At 34.3% G+C, this 12,440-nt stretch overlaps 2 protein-coding genes across 2 annotated transcripts; both read right to left on the bottom strand.

Moving 5' to 3' along the window:
* Window positions 1–149: 149 nt before the first annotated feature.
* LOC129236206 (eukaryotic initiation factor 4A-III) lies at window positions 150–1,657 on the bottom strand. The gene is made up of 3 exons (XM_054870448.1): window positions 1,399–1,657; window positions 779–1,337; window positions 150–692 (listed from the first exon to the last, which is right to left on the bottom strand). The coding sequence occupies exons 1-3, from the start codon at window positions 1,538–1,540 to the stop codon at window positions 185–187; spliced, it is 1,209 nt and encodes a 402-aa protein (XP_054726423.1). The 5' UTR covers window positions 1,541–1,657; the 3' UTR covers window positions 150–184.
* Window positions 1,658–2,851: 1,194 nt separating this feature from the next.
* Window positions 2,852–10,810, bottom strand: LOC129236207 (uncharacterized). Its single transcript, XM_054870449.1, has 3 exons — window positions 10,409–10,810; window positions 4,942–5,625; window positions 2,852–4,874 (listed from the first exon to the last, which is right to left on the bottom strand). The coding sequence occupies exons 1-3, from the start codon at window positions 10,428–10,430 to the stop codon at window positions 4,237–4,239; spliced, it is 1,344 nt and encodes a 447-aa protein (XP_054726424.1). The 5' UTR covers window positions 10,431–10,810; the 3' UTR covers window positions 2,852–4,236.
* Between the last annotated feature and the right edge of the window lie 1,630 nt (window positions 10,811–12,440).

A 12,440-nucleotide genomic window follows, 5' to 3' on the forward strand; every position in this document is an offset into this window, starting at 1 on the left:
GGCAATTATTCCATGCCAGGCAGAAAAGCTACAAGTTACTTCACATAATTCTACACACAATATTTATGGTAAGTGAAATTGTTAACTATTCCCAAGGAATTTGCGTTTTTAGTACTAAAAAATGCTTAAATTATAAAACTTCAAAAAAGTCAAATTTATTAGGTTTCTTTATATTTGGTCGTATTTAAATTAAATCTGCTACATTCATTGGCATTTCATCGATTTGTGTGGAATAGTATTGCTCAATATCACGCAGAATGCGAATATCATCCGATTTTACAAAATTAATTGCGACACCCTTGCGGCCAAATCGACCAGAGCGGCCGATACGATGGATATACAGCTCACGATTATTTGGCAGATCATAATTAATAACCAACGAAACTTGTTGCACATCAATACCACGCGCCCATACATCTGTTGTAATCAGTACACGCGACTGGCCGGCGCGAAACTCTTTCATAATCTCATCACGCTCTTTCTGAGGCATATCACCATGCATGGAGCTGACAGTAAAATTGGCTTCCCGCATTTTCTCCGTCAACCAGTCCACCTTACGTTTGGTGTTGCAAAAAATGACGGCTTGCGTTATTGTTAGTGTATCGTAGAGATCGCAGAGTGTATCAAACTTCCATTCCTCCCTTTCGACTGCGACGAAGAACTGTTTAATACCTTCCAGTGTCAATTCATCACTAAAATTATAAGATAATATTGATGATCCGATTTTCTGCTTCCTCACTCAAACTTGTCTCTACTTTATAACTGAAAATGGACTTACCGTTTTACAAGAATTCGAATAGGATCCGTCATAAATTTCGAAGTCATTTCAAGTATTTCATGTGGCAATGTGGCCGATATTAGAACAACCTGTGTTGCAGGCGGTAAATAACGATATACGTCATAAATTTGTTCTTTGAATCCTTTGTTCAACATCTCGTCCGCTTCATCGAGTACTAGCATTTTAATAGCTCTAGTTCTTAGCACACGGCGCTTAATCATATCGAATACGCGACCTGGTGTACCACTAACGATATGCTGGCCATAGTCCAATTTACGTATATCCTCACCCAAGTTGGTGCCACCAATGCATACATGGCATTGCACATTCATGAAATCGCCCAACGCCAATATAACTTTCTGAATCTGTACGGCTAATTCACGAGTTGGCGATAAACAGAGTACTTGTGTTTCACGCAACGTCGTGTCCAAACTTTGCAAAATCGAAATTGAAAACGTTGCTGTTTTACCCGTACCGGACTGTGCCTGTGCGATGACGTCGCGACCTTTCACAATGGGTTTAATACTGCGTTGCTGTATAGCCGAAGGCTTCTCGAATCCTGTATATGTGGGAATATTATTTTATTTGATGAATTTTTACTTTCTTTTCATGTTACTTACCATAAGCATAAATACCACGCAGCAACTCCTCTTTGAGGTTCATGGCATTGAAAGTTGGTACCACCTCCACATCTTCGCTCGTTTCAAATTCTACGTTCGATAAATCTTCTGCCGGAACGCTTTTGCGCGATATCTTATCCATAGTGTCAAATTGTCCTATTTTTCAAGATCAATAATTAATATTTTACAAATATTTGTGAAAATTTTCTCTACAGAAATAAGTTGAGAAAGTGCGGACGAGAATGCTTTGACTTTGACGTTTTCCTTTGATTTGACTGCTCGTTCTTTTACGTATTCGTTCATAAACATTCGCGATACAGAGTTGTATTTTGCTTAAGACCTATTCTCATTACTACGAAAATCTTTAGAAATTCCATGAGTAACGTTTTTAAAAGCACGCTCACATGTGCAGTGATTACCTGCAAAATTGACGATCAGCTGTCAACGTTGTTTTGAAAGGATTATCTTCATAGAAATTGGTTTGGTGGAATATTTTGGTGCTATGGGCTTTTTTAATTATTATTAACGATATGAAGAAAATACAATGAAAATCTATAGTAAATTTAATTGCGTAATTTGGGTAAATAAGGATACATCATTGGCAATAAATAATAGAGTTCTAAGGAAATACTCGAAGACGTGGAAGTTGATCTTGAAAAGCTAAACGTGTGACGGTGGAAGGAGGCAGCCTTAGATATAGACAGATGGCGCAAGGTTGTGAATGAAGATGCATCAAGGACTCTGATGCTAAGAAAAAGAATAGACAGTTAGAGGAAATCCGTAAACGACATCTACTGAGGTTGAAAAAATTATGCCACCAATACGCGTGCGAAATTCGATATTACATTTTATAATAAGCAATGACAGGTTAAAGCATCTATAGACACACGCTCTTTTCTGTTTGATTATTTTTTTTTTTTTCAAGTTTAGTTGAATTATATCTACAAAGCGCTTTTCCTTTTCGAAGTTCATTTTATTTAGTTTTTACTTTGATACTTCCCCTTACATTCGTAATAATAATTACCGATAACACAGAAAACACAGGGATGTACGGAAAAAAGTATCTTTACAATCTACGATTTATCAACTAGGGCTTCAGGAGAGAAATTTTGTATGGGAAATTTCGCATTTTAATTACGGATTGAGAGTTAAGCTCGAAAAAGTAGATAATCTAGTTATATGGAAATCTATTATAAAAAAGTTATTCACCGCATATATATACTCGTATACAGTTATGTGGTTAGAAAAGTCTGCATTATTCGGTCGTATACCAAAATCCATTGGCAACATTCCTAAAAAGAAAATTGAGAACAATTTACTTGTTTACTTAGCAATCAATTGTTTAGCCTCGTAGTGTCACCATAAGTCATTTCAAGCCATTTCAAACAATTTATTGTATTATTTATTCACTTTGAAAAATAAGTTTCTACAAACTATATGCATATGTATTTATGTACTTGTATTAATTTTTTAATTCTTATTTTTTTTTTTTTTTGTATTTGAGTGTATGGATTATACATACATATGTATTTATAAATTAATTCTTATCAAGAAAACAAAAAAACAAAAAAAAAGAATATTTTCACGAAATGGTGTCTAAAAATACATAAGATGGTCACAATTGAGAACACAGCGACAGTATTAAAGCACGTTCTATTTACATAATTCTCAACCAATCACTATATTCACAATCCTGTATATCAAATGTATATTACACAATTAAGAGTCCCGTCTTAATATTATTTAAAGTTGTTAAATGAATAAAATGAGAACATTAAATTAAGAGTTTAAGTTATCTGCGAGTAGCGAAATATATTGTTTCGAATTTTTGTATCTTTTCTCGTTTTTCAATTTTTATATGCCAAAAATGTTTGGTTTTTCTCAATTTTTTTATTAAAAGTTGCACATGAAAATATCACAAGTTTGGTATTTTTCTTTTCATACTTTTTATATACTGTTATATTTACCAAAACTGTTATGTGAAAGTAGTTTAGAAAAACTAAAATAATTATTTGATTAAAAAAGATCTGCTGATAAATATTTCTACCCTTCAAAATGTGGTTTTGACGTGTGTATAAGGATAGTAATGTGTGTACTTTTATTTTATTAATGCCCACAAAGTATTAAAAATGTGCCATATTTAAAAAAAAAAAACAATAGTATTTGCTTATGTTTATAATGTAAATGTGGGCCAAAGACATTGAAAATTCGTAATTTAAAATATAAATGCATTTTCTAAAACTAAAAGTGCAGAGGAGTGGTTAAAGAAATTCATAAGCGTGAACTTTTCTTATAAATTCAGATATACAATACAATAACGCTAACACCATTGATTGTGCTTTAATGTTAGAGACCCTAATAATTGCTCCCAATTTTAATATTTGAAACATGTAATAAATATTTATTGAATAAATATACGTCTGCAAAGAACATAATTTGCCGGCTGTAGAAAAACGGTAATTTTTAAAAATTTTTGCATATACCAGTTTTGATAACAAACGCGATAATTAAGTATCCGGCCTAAAAAATATGAATCGCATTATAATAACCCCTCGAATTATGCATTTGTACACCGGTGAAAATTTTTTGAGAACAATTATTCGCCTCGTTAACGTTACTTATTAAGGATTCATAGGAAAACATTGTTTTGTACACTTTTTGGTTCACTTTAGTTTTATGTTCGTAGCTCCTTTAGCAGGAGACTCACTGCGCATGGATAATAAGTTTTAAATTTGTAACGAAATTAAAGAACATCTCACAAAAGTAGTAAATTAAAAATAAATAAAAAAAATTATATTAAATATATAAATTGCAGGATACACTGCCACCATCCTGTATTCAGTTGCGATTTGGCTCATCGGTATCGGCATCGGCTTCTCTCGAAATTTTCTTATCCGTGGTTGCTTCTAAATTAATTCTCGCTGTCACATGTAGTGGTGGCGAAGAACCCATGCCACTCAGAATAGGAGAAAATAAGGGAAACTCATCCTCCATTGCCGCATCGTCAACCAGGCTCCCATCATTTGCACTAGAATCGCGTATGTCATAGGAATTCGGCACAAAGGATTGACGATCTTCGCAGTTAAATTCTGGCAATACTACGTCGGATTTGTGTTCACCACTAGCATTCGCATCTCTATTAATATCGGCTCCTACTTCCACATCATTTTCTTCGTCACTCTCCATTTGATCGTTCTCATTAAAAGCATGATAATCATTTAGGGAACTATGTGAAGAGCAGCTTCGACGCTGACGTCGTTGTCGTGCATTATTGTGACGTAGGCCAGCAGCGCTTCGATTAGACGAAGATGATGATGAGGATGAGCTGGAGCTGTCACTTTCACTATCCACACTAGAAGAGTCCATGGGCATAGGCTCGCAGGCAGCACCAATGGGCGGGGCAGCGGAGGGAGGTGAGGCAGCTGCTGCAGCAGCCGCAGCCATGGCCGCTGAACGCATTAATTGGCAACGTAAATCTAAAAGAAACAAAATATATGCAGGTAAGTAAATACAGGTAGCAAAAAACAACAGAAAAATTCTTACTGTAATTTTCACGAGACAGTTCGCGCACTTTTTCCTCTAAAATTCGTATCTTCGTCATGAACTCCGAGCTAATGCGCTGCACATTCATTTGCTGTTGACGTCCCTGGTCGGATGAATATCGATCTTCAATTTGTAGACACTCCTCTATAAGTTGTTGCTTAGTTAAATTTTCCAACCGTTCAACCCGCGCCTTCTCATATACATTGGCAAATTCCTTTGTGAGAAATTCCTCCTCATCTTCTGGCAGAGAGAAGAAGTAATTATCCTCTGAATCAACAGAGAAGCTGGAATCGCGTGTACGACCAGAGGGTGTGAGCAGCGCACTGGGCACATCAGCCAAATGTTCTTCCATGAGGAACTTATTCGTATTGTATGGCACCAGTGAACGTGATCGGAGTATTTTGGGGCGTGCCCCATTCCTATTATTCATGCCACCGCCACCTCCTCCTCCGCAACCACCATTGAAATTCGGTCGTGGTACCTGAAATTTCCAATTCGACTTTTTGTACGGTTTATTTGCATTTTTCGGTTTTGGTTTGCCACGACGGTGTTTACGTTTTGTCTTTTGTGGCTGTTGCTGCTGCTCAGAACTTTGTTTATTAGGTGCAAAAGGAATATCATTCCCGCCGGTAGCAAACACCTCAACATCTCTCCCATTTTCTGATTTTATCTGGTTCTCTTGAACTGTTGTACATATTAACATAGAAAGAGCGAAAAGAACAAAATTAAGTACAGATTAAATAAACCAAAAATTCGAGTTCTACAATTTTCAAAATATACCACTACTATTTTCTAAGATATTCTCAAATTTAAAGTTAACCTATTTTAATAAACATTTAATAGAATAATTAAATTTGAGAATTGTATATTATTTGCTTATCAGTTCCAAGACTAACTTAACGAGTTGAGCAATTACCCATATGTATTATATGTTTATGTTTTCAGTCGGGTCAAAATTACAGGAATGACCCGGATTCAAATCCCGCCAAGTAGTGCCACTCCAATGGCATTCCCCATTCATACATGGGGAATGCTTATACTGCTACAACAACATACTTATAAATACAACTGAAAACACCACTATTCTAGTAATTAATTAAAAAAAAAAAATTGTGCTGGTTTTTAATACTTTAATACAAAATAGGCACAAATTTAGATTAGAGTAATATATTATAAATAATTAGCGACTGCCGCAGTTGAATGGGTTTATGCGAGACTACGATTCGGTATTGCCCCTCATATAAAACATCTGTATGCCCCTCTATTTGTCGAACAACATCAAAACACACACAATACATTGGAGGAGGTTCTCGGCCAAATGCCTAACAAGTGGTGTGCATGCCAATTATGTATTTGTATATACACCCAACTTTCTTTTTAGACGGTATTTTTTTTACACGAATTTTAATTAACAAGGTTCATTAATAATGAAGTAAAATAAATAAATAACATTTTTTTCAAAACAAAACATAATCTCTAAAAGGATGTCTTATAGAGAAACATTTTCCATTTAAAATAAGAGCAATAAGTACATTTTAGAACTAACCAAGTCCAACTGTGCATTAAAACTTCAACGCAATCTTTAGGTCGCGTGTAGTTGGATAAAAAGTATTGTACAAGGTGGCGCAAAATTGATCATCATTCTTTTTTCTGAATCATTTTTTCACCGAATACAAAGAAAATATTTTGAGTGATGGAAATCTTTATTTGATCTTTATGCGCTCCATTGCTTGTCTGTTTGTATACTGTAGCTGTCTAGTTCAGAAGTGTCAAATATGACTGTCGTGCGACGCCATTTGCAAAATATTATAAATTTTCAGCTAGGGTGATTAATTTTGCGCCCCTTGTATAAACAACTCGAGAAAGCAGAAAATACAGTCGCTAATAACAGACTTTGTTACAAGGAAAAACGAACAGAAGCCGTTAACAATTCGAATAAAACCCGACAGATGGGCTGAGCATATCTGACATATCTACTAATGACAGCATTTTTGGTCTAGTTCGTAATGAACGTGCACGCTTGTTATCTCAGGTAGCGATGAATAGTTGCAAAATTGATTTTTTATGCCAATTTAAATTTGAATTTTTATATGCTTGTACTTATGAATAGCATTTGCACTGTACATTAATTTTAATTTTTTTTTTTAATAAAAATTAATTGTTTTTGTTTTATAAATACTTATGTAATATGGAGATTTTTCCATATTACTTCTTTTCCGCGGTTTTTTGGGAACATTTTTCATCTTACACGATTTTTTCAAATTGTGGAACCTATTGCCTAATTTACCATACGTCGCATATATATTTTTTTTGCGCGCATATTAAAAACAGAGTTGGGGATACATATGTATATATCGCACTTGTTACGTTAAAGCGTAACAACTCAAAATTTCCAAATTTTAGTTTTTTGCAAGAAAACAATGTACAGTGGTCATCTCTACCCACTGTAAAAATCGTTCAGTGGTTTATCTAGCCTTTCGTTAAAAAAAACCGTTATGACTCTCTCTTTGTTTTCAGAATGACTTCTTTTGTCTCAACTAAAGCGTTACATTTTTAGTTGTCTCCAAGTGTTTGAACAAATTTGTTTCACATAAAGTGTAACATTTTGAATTGTGCCTGTTTACAACCAAACGGTTTGTTTAAGTTACGTGTTATTTTTTCAGTTAAACAGAGACAACTCAAAATAACACCACTAAGTGTATAAAAAAAATTTCAGGAAAAGAGTAACAACTCAAAAATTTGTTATTTTAGCGCAACTACTAAACAAATAAGAATGAAACAACCGTTATATTGTTTTTAATGATATTTTCGTGCAATTACATATTTTTTTCCTTGTAATATATTATTAATACAGGGTGGCTGATGAAAGCCGCTACCAAAAAAAAATTGAATAACTTTTTTTCTTTTTAAGTTATCTGTTCCATTTTTGTTTTAATTTGCAGATTGATCTTTAAAATTTATTAAAATGGATAACTGGTACACGCAAACAAGAATTTGGATAGTCCGCCGCTATCACGCACTGGAGTCCGTAGTTTTGGTACAGAGAGAGTACAGGCGGATGTTTGGCGGCGATCCCCCGAGCAGATGGACCATAATGAGACTGGTGAATAATTTTGCTGAGCAAGGAACAGTCGCAAGAAGGCCTTATCATCGAAACCAACCAGTTCGGAAGGAGGAAACGATCGCTGCTGTAGCTGCAGCTATACAAAGCAATCCAAGGGTTTCAACAAGAAGCTTATCTGCTCAACTTGGTGTCAGCCGACAGTCTTTGCAAACAATAATGCACAAAGATTTAGACTTATTTCACTACAAAATTTAAACGGCAATGTGAACAAATAAAATTGTCGAATATGGAGTACTTCTAACCCACAGATACTCCACGAGACGGAATTGCATCCTCTTCGCGTGACAGTGTGGTGTGCGGTTTCCTCACGCTGTATTGTCGGGCCTTATTTTTTTGAAGAAAATGGTCACACCGTTACGGTTACTGGAGACCGTTATTTGAAAATGCTGAACGAACTTTTCTATCCAGAACTACGCCGAAAGAGAATTCCTTTCAACTCTGTGTGATTTCAACAAGATGGGGCAACGTCTCACATAGCCCAGACTGTTATGACAGAGTTGCGACGAAAATTTCCCAATAAACTGATTTCAAGAAACTCCGAATTTCGTTGGCCCCCCAGGTCGCCTGACCTTACTGCACCTGACTTTTTCTTGTGGGGTTTATGTAAACAAGAAGTTTATAAAACAAAGCCAACAAATTTGGATGAACTAAAACAATCCATTCGGGCAACAATTGCGGCTATTCCTGTCGCAACTCTCAAAGCAGCAATGAACAACTTTTTACTAAGATGCCGCACTTGTGTCAACGAGCATGGGGGGCATTTAAATTCAATTATTTTTAAAACTAGTTAAGCTACATTTAATAAAATTTAATGCCCTTCAACTTGAAAAAAAAAATAAATGAATTCCATACACTAAAAAAAAAGTTATTTGAGTTTCTTAATGTAGCAAAATTCATCAGCCACCCTGTATTTACGGAAACAGTTTTTCGTCTCTACTGAAAATGTTCAGATTTTGAGTTGTTACGCTTTAACGTAACAAGTGCGATATAATATTTAATAGGTATATAAATTTTTACAATACGAAGTATGTCGCTGTCAGTCATATTTGACTTGTACAGTTTTGGTACAAAAAAAAGTTCGATAGAGGCTTTTATACTGATTAAAATAATAAAAATTAAAAGTATAGGTGATATCGAAGGTCAAAAATAAAATTTACTCGAAAATGGGAAAAGTAATTTAGAACTTCTTTGAATGTAAAATAAATACTTCTTAAGTTTTTGTGAGAGTTTTTGAACCATAAATTTTTTACGAATATAGTTACGTAAAACGATTTTTTTTTTCGAAAATGTGCCTCATTAACATTATATAAGTATAATTTCATTAAAAAGTGTTTTCAATTCACTTTCATTTGAAATACCACATGCCCGTGCCTTGTTAATTTTGCTTTCGACCGCACAGCGTAGAATTAACCCTCGTCAGTCCAACTCCGGCTAAGCTATTATTGCACACATTATAATGCAATATAACACAATCGTAATTAATATATATTTTATATATTTTTATTTTTTTTAACCTTTATATTACGACGTGGTAGTAAATTTTACACTCTCATTTTTTCTACATCAACTTGTTAGAGAAATAGAAAAATGTGTACCATTATAAACAAAAACGTCGAGAAAGAAAATGATGCCAAATTTACTACCACCCGTACATATCCGTTAAAAAATTTCACTCCAAAGTTACAGGTTAGTAGCCAATTTTCCAAAAACAAAAATTGGCAATATGATTGTTCGCGAAGCAAAAAACTCGTACAAAATATTAGAAAATCGCGTTCGTTTACGCAAAAAATTGCGAGAGAGCGCAATTTTGACATTTCATTTGCAGGGGAAAATTTTTGCCAGCAAGAACTTGAAAGCAAAATGAGCATATGATTTACGATCAATGGTTGCATAGTTTTCAAGATATTAACATTTTTCAAACGCGTAATGTAGATATATATTCCATTTTCAATTAGGCCATACAACTTTTAGTATTGTTATAATCAGCATAAAAAGTTCAATCGAGCAACATTATCGGTTTCGTCAAGCAAAACGGGGCGTATATTCTTTACTTATACACGAAATATAGGTTCTAGTCTGGATTTAACTTCATAAATATAAAATTTGTTACTAGAGTTTATTTCGTACGTTTTAAATTGTCCGACCACGAAACCCTTGCGCCAAAAATAAATATCTGCGCTACCACACGCTTGCAACAATTCGACAAAGCTACACCGTCTGCCAGCCCCAATTGACAAACGCAGTAAAGACAAGTAGAAAAAACTGAAATAGCTAGTCGTCTTCTGTCGTTTGGTTAAATGCAGAAGTGGATTTAATTGTTTATCTAGGAGATACAATTTTTACCTTTTTTAACGAGACTTTCCATTTTTATTTTGATTCCAAATCACAATTAAAAATTGTTTATTCACTTTACACTTTGTAAATTATTCGAATTTTACTCATTCACTTTATCAATAACACACGAATTGTCTGCTGTAGTTCTTAACGAATTGAATCCTATCGCCATTTTACTAATAATAAAACCTGCCTTGAAGAAGAACACCCCAAGACTACTAAATTGCCTTTGCTGTTGCTTTTACATCGCAATGGAGCGGTAAAAGTGGAGTATGCGCGAATTGTATACAAAGATAGTACTGCGTTCAAACTGTAGTTTGCCAATCAGATCTATTGGAAAATCGCACAAGTGCAATTTAATAATTTTAAATAATTCCTAGCATTATTTGAATAAAAGCTAACTTAAAAACATATTTTAATTGTAATCGGCTTTAACCAAATTAATTCAACACAAGTGTTCATTTAATACTAAGCACATGCGTTCCTGTTAACGACAAAACTACAAAGGTGGGTAACATTGCTAAAATTTCGACATACAGCAGCGACACCTACGTGCGTTAGTAGAATACATATTTTTATACCTTCTTTAAATATCTGTTGCATTTGGCCTCTGGTACCGGACAAGCTTTGTTTGACAAGAACTTTATATGTGTGCGTGTCGGCTGATTGACGCTAATATCTAAAATTTTTGATTTTCATCATTCAAAAGCCGACAACAAGTATGTGTGACACGACGACACCCGACTGCACTAACACACACAAAGCTCAGTCAAGCATGCTGGATCGTCTCCCGAGGCCAATTAACACACATTAAACAGATTAGAGCAAAAACTACAAGGGCAATGTATTTTGTTTTTGCTTTTCTTGCCTATGATATCAAAACCTATAAACAAAGATTGACCGTTTGAGACCAATTAAATAGAAAAAAATCAAAATTGCAAGCCTAATGCTGCTACCTGCTTACTGTTTAATGTGACTTGTGATGATGACAATTCTGACAAAGATATTTCTCATCAATAAGTTTGACATTCTCCCTTTTCACATATTATCAGCAGCAAATCACAAATTGACACCGAGCAAAATTAAAATGTTTTCTTATATGTACATATGTACATACACTATCAAAAAAAAAAACCTTTTCTTTCTGGGATAGTTGTTTACATATCAATTATGAGTGCAAAATGTCAGAGTTTTCGTTATGTCGAACTTAATTGAGAAAATAATCGCTGTAAAGTTGTTCATAACAAAATACCATGAGCGAGAGTGTTGAAAATGCTAACGGAGAATCAACAATGTAGAACAGTCATGAATTATTAGAGATGTCGACTCTTTGCGACCGTTATTTGTAAACAAAAACAGCTGACAGCTGCGAAGTAATTTGCCATATAAATTCTTACTCTTGTTTGAATTCTGTTAAATATTGGGGGCCAATTGTAGAATACATTCTATTAAATGCATTAAATAAATAATATATGTATGTATGTTCAATGTTCAATGTTTCATATAATTCATTTAAGTAACATAAAACCTTTTGCGGCTTAAAATTAAGTGATTATTTGCACATTCACTACAAATTAACAGGTCATTCAAAATTTGATTTATAAATGGATTGGAGCAATAAAAATTGTTAATTGCATATACAGATGTATATTCTTTCCTGATGCAGAATAAGGTAGTCATCCGGAACTACTGATATCATCTTGTATAGATTCACTATACAAGCCACTACGGCCGTACCGTTCCTATAAACGGGGGCGCAACCAAATTTTTGGAAGTATTACTGGTTTTTAATATTATTTAATGTAAAATACACAACCTCTCCACCCCGGCATCTTGTTTCGGTCAGACACAATAAATCTATTTTACTTATCCGAAGTACTGCCAATTGTTGGATATTTCATTAACGTAGGTCCTTCTGCTAGAAAGGATCCCCGATATTACATTGATTGCATGCTGATGTTCGTTTTGTCTCATTGTGTTTTGAGTTTTGGATTGTCGGATCGTGAATAAAAATATTCAGAACGTAAGTGAGATTATATTT

The sequence above is a fragment of the Anastrepha obliqua genome, chromosome 1 (assembly GCF_027943255.1).
Source record: "Anastrepha obliqua isolate idAnaObli1 chromosome 1, idAnaObli1_1.0, whole genome shotgun sequence".
Taxonomy (NCBI): domain Eukaryota; kingdom Metazoa; phylum Arthropoda; class Insecta; order Diptera; family Tephritidae; genus Anastrepha; species Anastrepha obliqua.

What these genes read in the sequence shown, in the direction of transcription:
- LOC129236206 (XM_054870448.1), bottom strand. Translation starts at nt 1,540, where the DNA reads ATGGATAAGATATCGCGCAAAAGCGTTCCGGCAGAAGATTTATCGAAC. An exon ending in GCGTGGTATTTATGCTTATG is followed by an intron (nt 1,338 to 1,398) that starts GTAAGTAACATG and finishes CCACATATACAG; the next exon opens with GATTCGAGAAGCCTTCGGCT. An exon ending in ATTCGAATTCTTGTAAAACG is followed by an intron (nt 693 to 778) that starts GTAAGTCCATTT and finishes TTATAATTTTAG; the next exon opens with TGATGAATTGACACTGGAAG.
- LOC129236207 (XM_054870449.1), bottom strand. Translation starts at nt 10,430, where the DNA reads ATGGAAAGTCTCGTTAAAAAAG. An exon ending in GGAAAGTCTCGTTAAAAAAG is followed by an intron (nt 5,626 to 10,408) that starts GTAAAAATTGTA and finishes TATGTACAACAG; the next exon opens with TTCAAGAGAACCAGATAAAA. An exon ending in ACTGTCTCGTGAAAATTACA is followed by an intron (nt 4,875 to 4,941) that starts GTAAGAATTTTT and finishes TGTTTCTTTTAG; the next exon opens with ATTTACGTTGCCAATTAATG.